The sequence below is a fragment of the Aplidium turbinatum genome, chromosome 6 (assembly GCF_918807975.1).
Source record: "Aplidium turbinatum chromosome 6, kaAplTurb1.1, whole genome shotgun sequence".
Classification (NCBI taxonomy): Eukaryota; Metazoa; Chordata; class Ascidiacea; order Aplousobranchia; family Polyclinidae; genus Aplidium; species Aplidium turbinatum.
This window is the reverse complement of record NC_137477.1, coordinates 29321662-29341891: the sequence shown is the minus strand read 5'-3', so window position 1 is coordinate 29341891 and position 20230 is coordinate 29321662. Positions and strand designations below refer to the sequence as shown.

The 20230-nt window shown below is 36.4% G+C and overlaps 1 protein-coding gene across 1 annotated transcript in view; it reads right to left on the bottom strand.

Moving 5' to 3' along the window:
• Positions 1 to 20230, bottom strand: part of LOC145771673 (sperm-specific sodium:proton exchanger-like) — a 58917-nt gene that overhangs the window by 20082 nt on the left and 18605 nt on the right. The window contains exons 9-25 of the mRNA XM_082583405.1: positions 18356 to 18499; positions 17647 to 17816; positions 17222 to 17250; positions 14980 to 15061; positions 12785 to 12963; positions 11462 to 11503; positions 10887 to 10961; positions 10301 to 10398; positions 8372 to 8491; positions 7478 to 7634; positions 5042 to 5092; positions 4364 to 4509; positions 4014 to 4145; positions 3583 to 3734; positions 2152 to 2259; positions 1750 to 1887; positions 1161 to 1288 (exon numbers count right to left, since the gene is read on the bottom strand). Coding sequence (XP_082439531.1) covers positions 1161 to 1288; positions 1750 to 1887; positions 2152 to 2259; positions 3583 to 3734; positions 4014 to 4145; positions 4364 to 4509; positions 5042 to 5092; positions 7478 to 7634; positions 8372 to 8491; positions 10301 to 10398; positions 10887 to 10961; positions 11462 to 11503; positions 12785 to 12963; positions 14980 to 15061; positions 17222 to 17250; positions 17647 to 17816; positions 18356 to 18499 — 1951 coding nt within the window. The remainder of the gene's footprint in view (positions 1 to 1160; positions 1289 to 1749; positions 1888 to 2151; positions 2260 to 3582; positions 3735 to 4013; positions 4146 to 4363; positions 4510 to 5041; positions 5093 to 7477; positions 7635 to 8371; positions 8492 to 10300; positions 10399 to 10886; positions 10962 to 11461; positions 11504 to 12784; positions 12964 to 14979; positions 15062 to 17221; positions 17251 to 17646; positions 17817 to 18355; positions 18500 to 20230) is intronic.

The following is a 20230-nucleotide window of genomic DNA, read 5'->3' as shown; positions in this document are numbered from 1 at the left end:
AGAAGAATAAATTCTTGTGATGTAATATTGTTCTAGTCCAAGCACAGTAGCACACCTGTCATAAATAGCGCGTGATTTGATTATTAATATTAGAGTTGTGTATTATGAAGATTAAGAGCTGTAGTGAAAGGTATATTGAAGACAATTGTAGAGTTCCAGCCGATATTGAATAGATTGTAAAAGGCGAAGTTATAGCCAATATTGTAAGGTAGCTGTTGCAAGTAGTAGTGTATATTTATTTTGAAGTCAACGAAGACGTTTGCTGTTCACAATTTGATTTCGTCATGTGCTGAAAGTGGTGAACCATTCGTCAGTTTAAAAATTTTTATCTATCCTCTCACACGTAGAAATATTCGACCATTATTTGACTGATTAAAGTTTGTTATCTCACTAAACTATGTCATCAATCTTTTCAAAGTCTTTTTACGTATAGGAACCAAAAAGAATTGCTGCTTTGCCATTTTTAATAGAAAATAACTTGGCCATTACATGAAAATGACACATTAGCCTACAATGTATTTATGGTCAAAACAAAAACATTTATTGCTTGCAGGAGCTAACATACAGAAAAAATCACTCCCAGTAATTTAATACATCCTTGGTGATGCTAATAACAGGACTACAACAAGAAGTTTAAAATAAGAACATCAACGACCTTTCAAAGTCAAGTACAGGTAGCTCTATAAAAAGTGAAAATAATATGATATTACCATTCTTTTATAATTAGTGAATTGAAAGATTTGGGATTGCTTGGTGAATTAAAATTTGAAAAAAAACATTTCGGTGAAATTCAGTAATTCAGTACCATAAGCACTAAGCAGAGGACTGACAATAACTTAATAGAATTGAATAGCACAATATACTAACAAACTAACAACATAGTTCAAACGTTTTCGCCAAGAACTCTTTGCCTTCACCAGGAAATGCCGAAATACCTAATGCATTTTGACATCTAAACATCTAATACAATAAAAGTTCTTGCCGAAAATCTTTAAATTTATTATGCAGATAGTCTGTTAGTGTATTGCATTTGTTTTCTTTAATGGTAATCAATCCTATTAAGTTATTTGTCAGTCATCTGTTTACGGTATCGTAAAATTACTAATTCCCAGAGTAATTCAGTACTTTGCAAAAAGATGTATTTATTTGTGACGACCTACCCTTATCATTCCAGTTACGATAATATGAATGCCATCAAAACTCTCTCCTTCGTCGAGTATGACGTCACCGTAATCAAAATCCATGACAACAGACCGCTCCTTGACAAATTCAACAAGGTCTGGATTATCTGGAACAAAAACAAATCTCATTATTATTATTATTTATTTGCGTCAGGCAAAGCTGTCCATATCCAAAACAAAACAAGGAAATAATTCACAAACTGCAAATGCACAAAGGTCAATTGCTGGTAAATCAGCTGGTACAATATTAGCTGGTAAGGTCAATAACTTTGAAATCGCACTCATCGATGCCGGTTTTTATCAAGATTTCTTGTTCTATCTAAGTCATGATAAATTTCCTTTTGGAAAACTTTTCACAAGAAGTATTAGCCGTGAGTTACACATGCATCCAAAAATGACATTCAAACTGGAGTGGCTGCCGCATTTGTGTAGCTTCATTCTATTTACACGTCTCAACGTGTGACTGATTTTGTTACCTTGGATCTGACTGAAGTTCTTGCAAAAACCGAAAACAAGCATTATTTGGAAACTTGCAATAAACCAAAAATTACATCACTTAAAAACTTACCTTTGACCCAAAGAATATTTTCCAAAATATCTTCAGGATCTGACGGAGGGACCGAGGCAGGAAAACTAGCGAGTCGTTTCTGTTGAATTTCAATTCCTTTTTCCAGCAATTGCACCTCAGTATCGTCAAGAACGCCACCTATATGTCACAAAACCATTTGTTTATGTCTTTCCATACAACTTTGAACTTTGTTCTTGTTATTTTCCAAGTAATTTTTCCACAAGTAGCCTATTAACCTACACACAGGCAAGCATAGCACTGTTAATCAAATCTTTTTTACAGCTAGCTTAACTACGGCCATTTATCAATCAGAGAATTCACTTTCTCTTAGCGGAAAGAAAGTTGTTTTAGTTTCTCCTGTAACGTGTACCAAGCTTATAGTGAACAACGTGTCCCACCGACCTGCGCTTAGCTGCTGGACGGCATCCCTGGAGTGATTGAGAATAGTTCTGATGGCGTTTCTAGTTTTAACGCTTATAGCTGTACCAGGGTGGTCCCTTTGCAATAAACCTAAAAATATTTTGAAAGGTTAAATATAAATTGATTCTATTTGAATAAGAGTACTGATGAAGCCGCCTTTACGGCGGCGAAAGCTCTACCAATAAATTTTTATAGTTACCAAACCTGGTTGATTTTTTATTGATTAAATATAGTGTTTTTGATATTTAAAAAAACGACTGTATTTATTAAAATTAGAAAATTTAAAAACATTATAGGCTAAAGCCAGGTAAGTTAGTTCATTTACTCAAAATTGAGCTTGCCTACTATGGTCTCAATTAACAAACGTGGACTGCGAATGTATTTTCTGTTTCAAAAAGTCAACAACCTCTTGTTTATTTAAACTATTTGTTTTTTCTAATTGAAACTTAACGATTCTTAGTACAGAAAAAAACACAGCATTTAGACAACCAAACCAAATAGAAATTTACTATAGAGGATCCTATAGGATGCAGTGCATTGCTAGAAAAAGCTAGGACAAACCAGTGTTTATTGGTGTTCGTTGAATTTCGGGCCAATTGCTATTTTTGATGCCGCAGTTTAATGTAGACTAGTTTTTCTTTTTTTAAATTAGATCCAAATTATCTAAAATTACCCCAAACCTACATTTCATCAACTTATTGGCAAGATAAAAGCTGAAATTTGTCAATAAAGTCAACTTATAAACACAACGGCCTAACACAGGTTGTGTTACCCATAAAGACGAAGTGAAATTGCAGCACAAGTTTGTCGAATATTGCAATAAATAGTTTAACACATTTGACCTTTACTGTAATAGTTTGCTGAGATGCATATGATCTTGTGCTACACTACTTCTTAAGCTCGTACTGATTTCAGGTTATTGATTGACGTTTAGCCTATGTTTCTAAACACTATTCTATTGATAAATCAGTAACAATTTCCTTTAAAATAATTTTGTACCGTTATACTGTTTTTGGCTGGCTTTAAACAGACAACAATTAATCTACTTGAGCTGAGCAATGCAGTAGTTAGGAATAGCATCTTTAATGCAAAAAAATTGGTAAATGTTTTTATTTATCTTATTCTGCCTATAACATCACATCACATTGCTTTAGATTCTAGAACTTACTGTTTTCAGTTAGCCAGTAGGTTATATTTGATTAAAAATGTTATATCAAAAAGGAACTCGTCTGTTCCTTTGATGAGCTACTTTTTTTCACACAGCTCTCTTCTAGTTCCTTCCGTCAGTATGACTGACGCAACATAAGATAAAGTTGGTTGTATCTTTTCAGCAGCTTATGGTAGCCTGGCCTACATCAAGTGGCAAAATTCTAAGTTAAAATAATATTTTTAAAATAGTAATAAAAATTTTACCCATTTCTTTGGTAACAATCAATCTATTTCGATTTGATGCGTTAAGAAGTTTCTTTTGTATCTTTTGATTATCACAAATGCTAGCAATCAGTTTATTAACTTCTTCCTCGGCAGACACAAATCCCTTTCCAACGTTGTAACCAAAACTCAACCTGTTACGAAGCAAAAGAAATAACTTTTTTTATGCAAGTCTAAACTTAACCATAGAGACCTAAGGTAGTTTTCGAATGAGTTGAGAAAAAGCAAACAAGCCACTTTCCTATACTAAAAGTTAGGTATAACCTTTCTTAATCTGCTTCCAGCAGGTTAAAACTGTGACCCCAGCAATGGCTATTCTTGCCTATTCTAAATGTGATCACGTCCTACAAGTTCTGATGGTAGTTTAATTGTTGGTCCGTGGTTCTACCACTGTCGTAAACAACCCCCCTTACCGTTTATTGATGAGTATGTCGATGAAATTAACAATTCTTGGTAAAATGGTCTTTGTCAATCTCAGCACTCGAGTTGCACGAAGTGTTCGAATGACTTTTGTTACTCTGCTGAACTTCAGTACTTTTGAAGTTCTGAAAACATTGAAATATCTTATTAGAATAATGCGTTTTGTTTTTTGTGCCACTACTTCAATCTTATTTATTTTTAAGCGTTTGGAATTTTTTTTAAATAACTTGGACCTTAGCTGTCATTGAAAATGATATTATTGTATTGAAACCAATAAACCATGCAGACGAGCAAAATCTTTCAACCAATGAGTGTTTGATCTAAACATGCGCTTGTTACGAACCTCACAATGCTTCCAGTTCCCGCGCTAAACGCGCCTTCTACTAGAACAGCATCGATGATCAATTCACCAAATGATATAAGAACAATGAAAATGTCAAACTGTATCCATCCATTGCTGATGAACTGCTTAAAGCCAAGTCCAACAAACTGCCAAAAAATCAAACCACGTGTTTCCAAGGGATTAATTTAATGATACACCAACGTGAACTAAATTATTTGAAATGATACAAAGGAATTTATTTTCACACGAGTCAGTTCAATCATAAACAGCTAAAAATCGATTTTGATCAGCTAGTAGCTAGATCATCTTCAGTTAAGCTCAGGCTACTGTTTATGATTGAACTGATTCGTGTGAAAATAAATTCGTTTGTATTGCAAGACATGTAACCGAGTCGTTCCTATCAAGCATTGTTGTGGGTTTGACACCTGTCAGAATATATTTCCTTTCTTGATTATTTGAAATGAAGATCAATGTCCCAGACAATTCAAATTTCGTGAAAGTTGTGTATTTTTCAAAAAGATAAAGGGGCCAACTCAATGTTCTAATAAATTTTCTTTTTTCTTCCTTCTCTGCGTCTTTTTCTTATGTAAAATTTATAACAAGATGCGATATGTCTAATCGAATTAATCAATACAGTGTTTACTTTCGGTAATACTTGTTATAGCGTATTTTTCTTACCTTCACTAAAAGCTCGAGACAATAAATCGCAATAAAGCAGCCATTTGTCACCTGAAGAAAAAAAGAGCAAGCCATCATAAAATAATCGTTTTTTTGTGATGTTGCTCATAAATTACATCAATGACAACCTAGTTTACTATGCATTAACCTATGCTTACTAACTCTCAATGCAAATTTCCATTCAACAAACGTTTCTGCTTTTATACCATTTCAACATCTCTCCATATTGAATTAATAAAAACAGTAACTGACTAAAAGACTTTACACTCGGAGAAGCAAATGTGCAATAAGCTTTCCAGAAATGTTATAGAAAGCATTGCAACTGCATATCTACGAATGCAATTTATATCACTCCTTGGCAAGAGCTTTGCCTACATCTAATGCAAACCAGATATGTGCTTTTAGAGCCTCATTGCAGCTTCAGTTTTTCGCAGTAACATCGACATAACTTTCTGTGTTTGACAATTCCAAAAATTGACGAAATAACAACAGTCACTTTTGTTCATACACTGAGGCATAATAAACGCATGGATTGTTCCTCGATTTGCCATGAGCTGCTGTGCTTGTTTGTGAGTTCCTTGGAGATTACTTTGTTAGCTTCATTTGTGCTCTTGCCAGTGGCAAGGTTGGGATTGGTTGCCAGTAAAATGCTTTCTCATACCACATTAACTCTCCCGGATGGGATGCGACTTTACAAAACAACTGCTTAGTACAAGTAACTTTGATCTCAGTGTTAAGTAAATTTTCGTAAACAGCTTCTAAGATCACCCTGCGATATATTGCATAGCGGTGTAAAGCCCTTAGTGAAATCGAGTATACTCTTTATTAGAACACCGACATGAAAAAAAAAATTGAAACAGCATAAATTTATTAACTAATTTATATTTTTACACCGGTTAAATTTATCAACCGATATCATTTTCGTTGTTTTTACTTATTATTAACAGAGAAAAGAAACACTTTTCACAAATAAACCAATTAGTACGACTTATAATATTGTTCATTGATGCATTGCTAACTCGACAGTAAATTGTCCAAAACAACAGTTACTTTGACAGAATTGCTTTCGATTACCTATTATGACGCTAATGGTGTTTCAAAATTATCCAACTCGGCTTTAAACAAATTGCGCATATAAAATTTTGAAAAATCTAAACAGGAAACAAATTAAGCTTTTGAATAAAATTATTTTTATATAATATTGGTAAATTAGCGTTGGTTAAGACAAAAATGTTTATGTAACAACCGGGGACATACAGCAAATACAGGTAAGCGTGCAGAGATGGCCAGTGTGATAGGCACTACCACAGTTTCAGCTTACAATGTCACCCTGCTATTGATACCCATTACAAATACAGTAATTAGTTTCTGCCTCAAGGCAGGTCCGCTGCTTATTTTTTACTCTCTTTTCCTCATCGCTATCTTCTGCATTCCTCTTCATTTTATCATAACTAATATAATTCTGAAACCTGGAATGTTTCAACAAAAATGGCTGAAAAAATTAATGCTTTTGAGATGTCGTGCTTCAATACAACACAACACAACGTATTTCATGGTTTGTAAAGAAGAAAAACAAAGAAGTTTTACAAGTGTATCAAACCAGATTTCTGTTCACAAATATTCAAAATAAGACAATATAAATTTTTCCGCCATGTAATGTTTGTCGAACTCAGGCGTACGTCCGGTGATTAAAGATTTAGATTAAGTGGACGGGAAGGCAAGGAAGTCAATCTTCATGTCCACATTCAGGCATGCCTTTAAATGTCTTACCAAAGACACAGCTGCATGCTTTTGAGCGGTGTCAAACCGGCGCCCTTTCGAACGTCGTTCCAGGGCTCTCACTACTAGGCAATGCAACAGACGGCGTATAATAAGAAAGGAAAATCTGGAGCATCTCTCTAGTCTATAACCACTAAAATTTTTGGAAAGCGGGTGTCTGGCAAACAAAGACTAACTAGTCGGAAGCAATTTAACGACAAGGCAGAAATATTCATTCATACAAACAATGATAGGAATATTTGGTTTAATTATTAATCATCAGAGGCCGTCGATGCTTGGTTTAGGCAAGGCAATTGAAAAAGAAGAATCACTTTCATGAAAAAAGTTAACCCTTTCATTATTTTCCTTTCATTATTTCTATTTTCTCGCCTTCTACCTCCCATATGATCTTTAATTACATGTTTTAGCAACCCCATGTCGAAACGTATACCCAATCTATCGACGTTGCCTTCTTATTGCTTTCTTATATTGTTTAAAATATGTTTACATCTACTTTCATCCACCGTCTTCAAAACTTCATCATTTATACTGACGATATTCAACAGAGTCATGATAAATACAACAAAAATTAAAAGCACCTTGATAAGTGTGATACAGTGGATATTTATTCTGCTGTCAAAGTTTCTCAGAAAACTAAAATAATTATTTTTCACTAACCTCCAGAGCGTAAAACCAAGTGTCAACATCGGCCCATGTCGAATCTACAGCGAAATCAAGCGCAATAGGTATAATGTTGAGCAGGATGATGCACTGCATGAAAATTTCAAACTTCTCACTTGTAACCAGCTTGAAAAGCATGCGTCTGTGACGGTTTCTGTAAAAAAATAAGTCTAACCAGCTTGCTTCACAGTGTAGATTCTAATGATCTGTTTTAGCCATAGTCATAGCACATGACTATAGGGAACTGTGTTCCGAAAGCTAGCGTAACTTACTATTGCCACAGCAAACTCGCAGCATCAGGCTGAAACAGATCGTTAGAATCTACACTGTGAATCTACACTACACTACACAAGCAACGATCATGCTGCTAAAAACGAAACTCAATCAATTGCCTAACCAGCTTGATTTTACGTCATCGAGGTTTTGTAACATCTTTGAAGGTTGTAAGCTAAAAGTAGAGCAGGCTATCGTGTATGCCAAGGACCTCAAACTTAAATTGCTTTGAGGGTTAAATGAACACCTTTAAATTAAGCTGAGGGCCGCAATACACAATAAGAAGTCAATAAACAAATAACACAGAACGCAATAAAAAGTGTAGCAAGGACGATCACTAAAACTGGTGATCTTGCCCATCTCTGGGTAACGGCTTTGTAAAGAATAAGTTTTCTACTGATAACAGATGTGCCACGCCTTGGCATCTCGATTCACCACTGCGCCTAACCAAAAAATGAAAGCATAGTGTCAGCGCTCTAAATAGAGATTTACGGATTAAAAAACAATTGTAGTTGGAATTACCGAGGTATAAAAATCAGAGCTCGAACTACCCAAAATATCTAAAACACAACAATTTTCCTGCTGCTAAGAAATTTAACAAAATGATTGTTACTCTACCTTGGAGGAATCAAGGTCGTTACTTTTCTGCCATACATCCAGTATTCTATTTTTCGCTTGGCGTAAGGCAGAATCCCTTTTACCACCCATGTTTTACGCACCATCTGTACATCGACAAAGCTAAAAGGATATCGTTTTCGGTTAAATGTGTTGTAGTGTGAAGTATAAGATAGCAGAAAAAAAAATTTAGATAGAGTTTATCAGCAAGAAAAGTTTAACATTCACTCTAGCCTGCTTACACAATACACATTGCCCCCAGTAACCGAGCAACTATGTTAAAATAATAATAATAAAACACTGTGCAAAACTCTAGCTCAACTTAACTTGTCAACCATTTTTGTAAGCAGACTTAGAAATAAAACACTGGAAGACATGATCTTATGGATCGAAAAATCACAATATGGAAGAAGCAAATATTAAAGAAACGTACGATAGGGGGAGGGGGGTTAAATCGGCCTTTTCTTTAAATCCAACTTTAGCCCTGGTTTTACAATACAACAAGACATTTTAAGACGTCTGAAAAAAAATGTAATTTCCGTCCAAACCACCTCTCTTCCCATCCCCTGAAAATTACTTTTTGCGTTTAATTGCCTCATACTGTATGGACGTCACTTTTTGTTTATGGCATTTAAAGTTTAAATATTATTTGCTACTGTACTAAAACACATAAAATATGTTGCAAAAATGCCGTAGACATTTTTCTGGTTTTAGTTTTGTCGTAAAACACGGGAAAGGGATCATAGTTGCCAAATAGTGTATTGTTGTATTTTAAAATCAAGGCTAAAGTTGAAATTAAAATGACCCTCCCCCCCCCTTCTTTTACTTTCAACCGATGGGACAATTTGGATTGTTTAGTTGTAGAGTTATTTTAGTTGATATTTTCAACTCTTTTTGCATTCCTATATGCGTACCGGTGGCCAAAATATAGAAGTAAAATACTACAATAAGACATAGCTACTAGAGCACACGATTATTTTGTGTAGGCTGGCAGCTTACCTTTGATATACTTTAAAGACGATGCAGATGTATTAAAAATATAGGCTACTGTAGGTAGACTATAATCTAAAAGCATGTAGAGTATAGCAGTGATGTTGTACTTTAAAAGGCCATTTGTTTCTTTAAAACAATTGCAGTATAGCCAATTGTAAAAGAATGTAGCCAAGCAGGGAGGAAGTTTTCTTCGAAATGCATTAACTGGAAAGTAGATGGAAAGAGGAAATATAGACGTCCTAAAAAAACATGGATAGAACAGGTGAAGAATGAGGCAGACAAAGTCGGACTAAAAGAAGATGCGATGGACAGAGCGAGATAGAAAATAGGAGTAAAGACAATCGCTGCAAGGCAACAAATCGGCCTACCCGCTAGTGGGGACAAAACCTAGTGTGGATGATGACGACCATGAAATCACCTTAGTTATTTTCCCATCTAAAATGTATAGGGTAAACTCAAATAAAAAAACGATGTTATTCCTTCTAAAGTGGCCTATATCATATCTATGATTTTGAATATTACAGAACGATGTAAGAAGACTATTTGTATTTGAGGTTTTAGAATATATTGTTTTACATTAGCCATCAATGTTGAAAATTTGCATCAGATATTGATTTATTTGTGCGCAATTTTATCGCAAAAAACATAATTTACTTGTTTTAGAGTGAACTGTTTCTAAAAGAAATCGAAGTAGTTCACAGAAGTTAATATTCAACAAACAAAACTTTTTTGTTTGTGACGTCGGTCAATTTTGATTTAAATTTCATGATCGACTAATATGTAAAACAGTAGAAAGGGAGTAAACCCAGTCATAGCTTTTACATTCCATTACCACTTGCTCCAGTAGCCTATTCGTTAATGAGCTGTGACAAAAATATATCCTCAAGAAAAGTGCGTAAAATAACGACAAATTTAACGAGATTAAACCTAAACACTTACTGCCCCGGTTTGTCTGCAGCACTGTCTGCAGCAGCGACCAGTACTCTGGCTTCTTGGTCACTAAGTAACCCTTGGCTGAATTGCTTTCCATACGACATCTAAATGCAAGCATAAGACTAATTGAGGTAAAATACATAAAATTTGTCAGGTTGGAAGAGTGGTCCACAAAATGGAAGAAGGCATAAATAGGTTTCAATATCTTCAGCGCCAAGTTAAGAAAAAACGGTAACTACATTGCAGACTCAGAACCACCAAATATAGACCTACCGATAGCACTTAGTAGGCTAAGAGGAGCTAACGCAATCTTTAAAAAAAAAATCTAAAAGAAAATATCGAGCTTGGGTCGTACCTAGCCGACTGGAACAGTTTCATAAACTAGCAAGGTGTGCTGTAGGATAGCAAAATATCTTTGAACGCGGTAACAAACTTGCTTAGTCGATATTACTTTGCTCAAACAGTGACATCTTAATTATCACAAAAACTAAGTGCATGTGCGCATTTCTGTAAGGTAAGTTCAGGCAAGGGCCCATTTTTAGAGATATCACAATTTAGAAAGAAATAAGGAGACTGTGTGAAAGTGACTTACTTTCAATGCCTTGATCATTCGAAGTCTTGCCTCTTCAAATAGATCTTTATAAGTGAGATCTTCCGACCCGCTGATCTGTAAGATACGACAAGTCACAAATGAAGAACTATTAGCAAAGCAACTTCTATTTGAACCATAGAACCATTCTCTATGGTTCAACAAGCAAACTCTCTACCCAACTTCTATTTGTAGTTTAAAGTTAGTCTATGAGAAATCTGTGGCCTCACTGCTCTGCAAGTAGACCTACACTACAATAATCCAACTACTGATGGATCTCTTGCAATTAGGCTTATTGTGGGAGTAAGCAGGGCTGTGGAGTCCGGAGAAAATATACGACTTCGCGGTTTATAACTGGCAGACTCCACGATTCCGACTCAACAGCCCTGGGAGGAAGACATCATTTTAGACAAAACAGTTTAATAGTTAAATAGTTTAAATTTAACGGCTTTTCAAGAGTTTTTGAAAAATAATGAGTTTTAAAATGTTAAAACCTGGGTTTTGGATCATATATTATGACAAAATAGTTCTGCGGTTTGGAGAAACCAATGGTAACCATTATTACATCGGTAACTTACGTGCAATGCAAATTGTGACGTATCATCGGCATGTGTTGAATCCTGCAAATATAAAAAGTGATGCGATTTTTAAAGTGTCGATGCTTTCGAACCCCATTGTTGCCGTCAATTTATATTTATCCATCTTCTCTAAAGATAGTTTGCACGGCGAGTAATGAAAACACCTGCATTGATGCTTAAAAGAATGTCGGTTTGACACCTATCTAGTGGACGTGGCTGTGTCATAGCTAGATACACAACATGCTTGGCACCACGCAACTGTTTCCGCACAATGCGGTCTGACAAAATTTTTCGTAACAAAACAGTTAAAAAACGAAAACATAAAACTTTTTTAAAAATTGAGGCGAGACAGGGGCGTAGCCAGCTCAAAATTTTGGGAGGGGGTAAATAAGTATCTTAACACATGTTAGTGTGCCCGGCAATTAGTCAGTGAAGGCGGAGCTCCCACAGGAAGTCTGGGGGTCTCCCTTAGAAAATGTTGAAAAACATCTTAAAATTGCGCACTTGGAGAGAACTTTCCACTTTCAGCCTTAATCAATAGTAAAACTTTATTAACTGATGCTTTATCAGAGTGTGAAATTTTTATTTAAATATTTTAGGGGTGGGACAATTGCCCCCTTTTCCCTCCTGACTACGCCCCTGGGGAGAGGTTAAAACTGCAAAATAAATTTAACTTTAATTTGTACAGCCCATCGATCAGATGCTGTCTGTGTCAAAAGCAAACTTTCAAAAAAAGAACGATTTTCATTTCAATAAATTTGAGTAAGAATTTGAGGTTCAAAAAAATGAATCAAATATCGTTGAAACGAGTTTTGGCTTTTGTTCAATACAAGCGCTCAGTAAAGTTGCAAAATCCAACTGGAGCTTCCTTTTCTGTGAAAAAGTTAAATAAATAAGACAAGGATATTGGATTCTTCGCAAGTCAATAATAATAGGGCTAATAATAATCGTGTTTTTATTTGCGCCCATCGCGATAACATACAGTACACCGCTGAATGCTGATCACAGATGCGATACAACAGACGACAGGAAGCAGCGGAGTGACATATAGTCTTCGAGTCAGCTGCTCCCCTTATTTTGGCTTGCCATTAAGTGTTTTTGCCGAGACACAGCTGTGTGCTCTGGAACGGTGTCGAACCCACGTCCCACGTCCTTTCGAACGTCGCACAGACGTTCTCACCACTCGGCTACGCAGCCGACTAAGTTAAAAAGTAACACATTTTTTTTAAAAATGGTAGCCTACTTTCTTCTGGAGCAAAATGTGACGTGTATTTGGTGAACGAATCTGACTTAGTTTTTAAACAATTTTTATTTATACTTTACCAAAGGAAAGTTTTTGAAGGGGTATTCCACCATGGTCATTGCCTCAACTGTGCTCCATTTTGCGTCTGCCAAAAAGCGATCATACTTGAGAATATTGATAGTTCGCTTTAGGTTTCCTTGGATACGGTTGACTGCATTTTGCATTGTGATCTGTTGCGCACGGGTAACGTCGAGCATACCTGGTTCAACAACAAATTATTACAGTTGAGAAAAATCATCAAAAGTGGATTAAACGTCGAATTATTATAACTTGCAAATGAAGACGGCCCATCCAGGCTTGCCCAAGTACCGGTAATTAAAGATTTAGACCAAATGGATAGAAAGGTAAGGATACCAATCTTCATCTCCACCTTCTCGTATGCCTTAGGTTGTCCTGCTAAAGACCCGCAAATGAAGACCGCCCATCCAGGCTTACCCAGGTACCGGTAATTGAAGATTTAGATCAAATGGATAGAAAGGTAAGGATACCAATCTTCATCTCCACCTTCTCGAATGCCTTAGGTTATCCTGCTAAAGACACAGCCGCATGGTCTTGAGCGGTGTCAACCCAGCGCCATGTCGAGCGCAATGCCAGAGCTCTCACCTCTCGGCTATGCACTGCAGCCGACAAGCCAATTAGGTACAATGAACTACAACCTTCGTTTCAAAGTAGGCCTACTGCCATGTAGGCTAATATTTTGGAGGGGAAATGAAGTCAGATCAAATATAACCAGTGTTGTATGTTGACGCCGTCAAATTGACGGCTTCATTTGACGGCGTAAACTTTTTATTGACGCTGAGGCTAGCGCCGTCAGTTTATTTTTTAGTTGACGGCAGTGATAGCGCCGTCAACTATTTTGTCGAGTTTAAGCGTCAAGCGCTATGCGTCATTTTTTGTTTTCATGGAAAATCTCGTTTCACAATGTATTCTGGCCAGCGCGAATGATATTCTGGCCAGCCGAATGACCGGCTTTCGCGTTGGTTGGAATGGCTCCCTGGAATACAAGCGGAAGAAGTTCGCCAAATGGTGATCACTCATATCGTGAGCAGTATCGAGAACGAGGGATCAGAAAGAGAAAGCGAAAAATCAATGAATGTCATCGCTGAGGTTGAAGATACTTTATTTCAAGAACTCTATGCCCTGAAAAGAGCGATGTTGGTGCAGTGGACCTCGTTAAAATAAGATTTATACATGCCAAACCATCACAGCACGCTTGGAACAGTGATAGGCTACCTTTCCGAGTAAAACGTTTTCAAGACTTGTTTTTAAAATACAACACACCAATACTATTCAGCGCTGCTGTGGAACGCATGTTTTCGCTTGGAAAGGACATTATGCGTCCCAAACGCAGCAGATTGTCAGAAAAACGTTTTGAAATGCTTGTGTTTCTACAAAGAAATAGCTAATAAGCTAAAGCAGCTAATTACAATACAGTGTCAAAACATAAAACCTGCTCTTTATTATAGCTATTGTTGGCCTACACTTGGTTGAAATACTACCGTTTTGTGAGACCTTGGCTAAAATAGCACTAGAAATTAGCGCTGACGCTGACGCCGTTAATTTATTTCATTGACGCGTACAACACTGAAGATAACAAACTTCACATTATTGCTCAAAGTCGTGCTAAAACCAAGTCTACCTCCAGACTTTGCAATGTTTCCAAAACTGTCTTTAGATATGTTAAAATCCCAACTAATCAATTCTTGTAGGCTAGCCCTTTTGTTCAAAAAACCACGGCCAAGTGAAAGCTCTCTTCAAATAACCTACTTTGACCATCAAAAATTTCTCACAACATCTCGCACAAAGTCACGTGCCGCTGCATATCAATCAATGCGTTCCAAAAAAACGATTAAAATAGTTACAGTGCTATAAACAAGGTCAGAATTATTGGAAAATGCCAACAGCTGCAGATTCCTTAAAATTCTTCAACATTCATTGCTTTAATCAAGATTCAGAGCCTTCCTCCTTCTTCATCGTGTGAGCCTGTGGGGATCACACGATGTCATCAAGCCTTCTAGTCAAGCAGCCGCCCTCAACAAAAGAAAAATGTAGCAGTAGTGTTTTGCTTACAAAGCCCTCTGTAGTTTGTTATCAAGTGCTGTAGACTAGAATGGCATCACAGCTAAACACATCGGGGCTTCGAAAGTGAATAGATCTATCAATTGATGGTAATCTTCTTATGATAGTCTAATATTCTGTTAGAAACAAAACTGACCTAATCTTTGTAGCACAGCTTCAATTGTACTGGCGTTGATGAAGAGTGTCAACAACACTATACCTCCCGTGTGCATGAGAATCTGAAATCAAACTATGAAAAATCTATCTCCAGAAAATATACAATGCAAGTTGAGTTGAAATTCAACATATGGCAAGACCAAAAAACTAAGCAGAGCTGGAGTTAGAAGTGTTGTTTAACCTCAAGTGCCATGAAACTTAACCGTATTCAGACTGGCTTCTCAAGGAATTCCTTGAGTTGGGGGGGCATAAAGCGCCGCGGTTTTTGAACGTTTGTTACGCCTTTGATATGCACGCTATCAGTTAGATATTTTACCAAGTGAAAGAAAATTTATCTGACTTTCCAACAAATTCAAATTTGTCTTCGAACCATGTGTATATCTATAGCTATGATAGATTTATTAGACAGGAGTCAAATCGCCTAAGTTAGATGTAAATTATAATAAAGAAACAAGGCTTGCTCTGCTTGAGAAAATGACGTCACTGTAATCGCGCGTCACACTTTGCGTTCTGTCTCTCACACTAACAACCGTAACGGCTCATCAACTGCAGAGAATCTATTTATTCTGTAATTATCCAGCTGGTAAAAGTGCGACATTATTATATAGACTCAACGTTTGACCACAGTGCTAAGACAGGAAAATTGTTTATTTGACTTCAGTTTGTTTGAAAAGATGCGAAGATCGAAATCAACTGTTGCTTGCATGGGCTCTATCCAAGGGGGGGCGAGGGGGGTGATCACCCCCCCACTCATTGGCGTCAAGTTTAAATAACTATGACCACTTTAACCTACTGTCTAAAAATCACCCCCCCAAATTCGAAAAGTGGATAGAGCCCCTGGTTGCTTGAATTGTAGGCACATTTCTGTCGATATTTGCTTCATTTCCCCAATTTCACATTAGAGGTACATCTAAAGACGAAAAACTGATATAGACAAAGCAACCAAACTTTGAAGTAGGTTACTCCAGGAAGAATATGTCCGCCGACAAAATCGGTTATATTTACGTAAATTCAACAACTAAGGACGTTGAAATCTGGCAATGTTGAGTATTACCAGCCACCTAGAATCAAGTCCCATTGAACGTGAATCATAAATTGTATTTGCTTACAGCTTGACAATGCCACATTGCCACAATGCTTAGTCACTAATGATATCCGTCAGCCGATCTTCTGTTTTTACACCGAATAGCTGTCGCTAATCGTTGAATCGACGAAATAACAGCGCAGTGCAGTGTCGGCTAAAAAATTACTGAATATAAACGGTTGCCGATACTGTATAGACTATGGATAAAACCATCAAAAATCGACTTAAAATATTCGACTTTTAAAGTTGAACGATTGCGAAATGAAACAATTTTACTATCAAAAATATCATCAATTTCGACTATCCTGTTTTGTCCATGTAAACTACTCTATTTCCAGCTTGTAATGCCACACTTTTCGCGTTGCTTTATTGTGCAATGATGTTCAATCAGCGCAAAATAAATGGCTTTGTTTCAGTCACAGACAGAAGTAACTGTATGCAATTTATCGAGACGAGAAGCAATTTACCAGACGCAAATCGGTAATCATGCAGTGTCTTCTTCACAACTAATCAAATTACACTCACGATAAGCTCATTAGGCGAATCGGCTTGGCAGCTAGGCGCTTTTCAATAAACAATCGTTGATCTGTCACTCTTTTTATAAAGGAAACCAACCAGGCGCAATTTGCTCTCACGCCAGGAGCAAATCAATGAAATATTTCAAGGTACATGCTAAAAACGGTAAAATATCTGCCAAACCAAATCAGGTACAGCCACGAAACTTTAACTACGTTTAGCCAAGTAATATTTAGGAAAAGTCAAGAAATTTCAGCTTAATAGCACTTATGCCCATTAAAATACAATTGTTTGAAATTGGCGCTGGCAGAATATGCCAGCCCCAGTCTTAATACGGTTAAAGTTAGACTGCATTATTTACTGTCTATATTTGTACGTTGACACGGTTCACCAAATTTCAGTAAAACAAGCAAATTCTTTATGTTTTTAGTTTCAATTTCTAATTCTGCTGATGAATTACGCTGCAACACGTAATAAAAATGCAAATAAGTTAGTCCAAATCCAACAGAATATTTTAACTTTTTAATATTGATGCAAAAAATTGCAGTGTAATATGTTTCCTTTATCTGTTCAACATACTTTACCTTTTTTGTGTCGACTTAAAATAAAACTAGCAACAAACCTTCAAAAAAATTCTGTCAAAATCGATATCTGAAAAATAAAAATCGTTATTGAAAAAAAAGGCTATGTTGATACAGAAGGTAAGCAATAGTAAGGAGAGCAGCTATACTGCCCAGTCAATCCATACAACATACCATACGGACCCACCTATTAAATTTTCAAGCCTGCAAACCCCTATCTAAAAAGTTTTAAGATTTCGATGAGAAAATATCTCGAATTACAACACATTCATTTAAAATAAAACGCCAGATCTCTGGTGGCAATCCTACTCGTGCCTCAACCTGTCCGGTAGCGTTTGGCTTCTAGTCCAAATTCCATTGTGGCGGCGTCCACGGCGAAGGTAGCCTAAGTGGTAATAAACGGTAACAACACGTCCAAGTTGGGGAACTTTTTGAATTTTTACGGTTATTAATATTCAGTACTTACTCTTTGTAGTGTACAACAAATCAAACGTCTTGTTGTCATAAACATTCAGCCTTTCAATCGTGTTCGTTTGATCGTTTCCTCCATACACCTGGACTGATCCTGAATTGCTTGATGGCAATATCTCTACTGTGGTATTGCCGTGGGTCACATGTATTGTCCGTGTGAGCAATCTAATCGCAAAAACACCAAAGCAAAACCTAAGCATTGATAAGAACTTCACATCAACCATTAGAAGCAGCAATCTGAACAAAATACTGGGGTACCACTAGGCTAATGTAGGTATCCAATGTCAGTAGTGAGGGTTAAGATTGAAACTATGCTAGAAAAGTTAATATTTTCTAAAAAAAACTTCACATTGTTTTAAATACAAATTAACCATTGCTTTTTATCAAATCAAACTTGGAACATGAGTTCATATAAATATTAACAACTGTGTATGCTATTGTACTGTAGCTATATATTGTGCATTAAAACACATGTACCTTTGAACGTTTTTTTTTTTGGTTCATACAAAGGCTTATTTTCAATACCATTGGCTATTTTTTTCTTTCTTTTATTGGACTAGGGTAGCTACCTGGCTCTCTTACTTAGCGACAGAAGAGAGGCGCTGTATAGTAGCCTACTAAGTTATAGCCTACTTGCAGCAACTTTTCACTAAAATTTGCTAAAACTATTTCATTGCAATATGAAATTAGACCTAAGCACTTACGAGGCAAAGCTGTTTAGGTAAACTGCCAAGGCTAAACCGACGGCACCTCTCAAGCCTCCCCATATCATAACCACCATATGCTTCCAATTTAATTCCAAGCCAAGCCGCAGCATAAAAGGGTAAAACGAAAAGATACTCACTGCTCTGAAAACACAAAAATCTAAACTGAGAACTTTTAAAGTATACTGTAGTGCAAGGTTACTCAACTAATGTTACTCAACTAAGTTGAATATTTTTAGCGGTCCGGTAAATAAGTTATTTCACACGCAAACACGAAAGTTAAACTATCTGTACCAAACCACTTTCTTAGGTAAACTGTAACTCAAAGGATTTCTGAGAAAGTTTTGGGGAGTCTGGGGGGCGAATTCCCCAGCAACTAGGATAATCACAGTAGGCTACAAATTGCTTCCTCCCAGTAAAAATCTGTTGAAAGAAGCCCTGAAACGTGGCATTGAGGTTATTCTTCGAAAAGTTCAAGCTCCACCATCAACACACAGAATGTACGGATTCAGACCACCGTCCGCCAGTTGAGTAGCCCTGCTCTAGTGTATACCAGATCACGAATGGGATATAGCCTACTACTGAGAAAAGGTATACAAATTGAGTATACATATTACTTCTGGGCTTCTAATAGTATTATTGCATAAATATGAAAAATTATTAAAGTCGCTTATACAGTTATACTCGTATACAGTAGCTTATACTCGTATACAATAGCGAATCCACGGGGAGCACTTGGTCACATGCATTCCCAAAACTAAGAAATAACGTGATTTTTTGCCGTTTTTGCAATTTTTTTCTCTTGTTTCTCTCGCTCAATCATTTTTTATTAACCTATAACCAGTTGTATGAGGCCCTTGCCCTTTCAGCAGTGGATTATAAACAAAGAGTTTTGAGTGTGGACCTTTTAATAACTAAGAAAATAATAAACAATTTTTTATAACTTAACCACTCAACGAACCACCTTTTGAATACTGAAAAGTTTGGGTGTTCATTAGGACAATTATCGTTTCTAGCACTAGGAACCACCTTCTGCTAGTTTTCATTTTAATATTTTTTTTCTAAGCGCAGTTGAACATTTCCATTTGAGAGGTAGGCTACGAAGTTTTTAAGAACTCATTCAAAGTATACCACTAGAAGAGATGTTGCAGAGCATTGGTGTAAAGGACCATTAAACGGGCTGAATTAGAAAAAAAAAACATCTTATTTCAAGCACTGAAACTCATGGATTTAAACAATTTTATGAATTCTCGCTAAGGATCACTTTTTGTAGTTTTTAGGGTTTAGCAGGATTAAATAAATGAAAGCGGTCAGTGACGACAAAAAGGTTGGACACTAGTTTTTTACAACATAGCTAATGGCGTACGGTGAAATTATTTTAGTGTTCACATTGTTTAGAAAGTTTCCGACACATGCTTTATTTGCACAGTGACTCTTTATACCGAATCACATCAGTTTATTTTGATGTAATCTGAACAGCTATTGAGCAAACTGCAAACTTACTGTGCGTTTAAAGCCTGCTGATAAAAATAACACCCAAAAAAATGGTCACCGTACACCATTTAGCTAGGTGCACAACATTTAGCCCAAACACGTAAACACAACTCCCGTTTCCTCTTGAAATGATTTATTTCCAGGCAAAAATTTTCAGAATGAAAGTCATAAATATTTCCGATTGTAATAGTTTAAAACAGTTTATGACGTAGCCTACAACGTCGCACAACAAAATTTGCATTGTGATAAGTTTTCGACTGACAAACCTGAAGAATGTTTAAATAATTATTATCGAAGTAAGAACGCATTTAAACTTACGGGTTGATGATATGCCTTTTACTGTTACTACAATTACGATACCGTATACTACTTGAAGCGTCC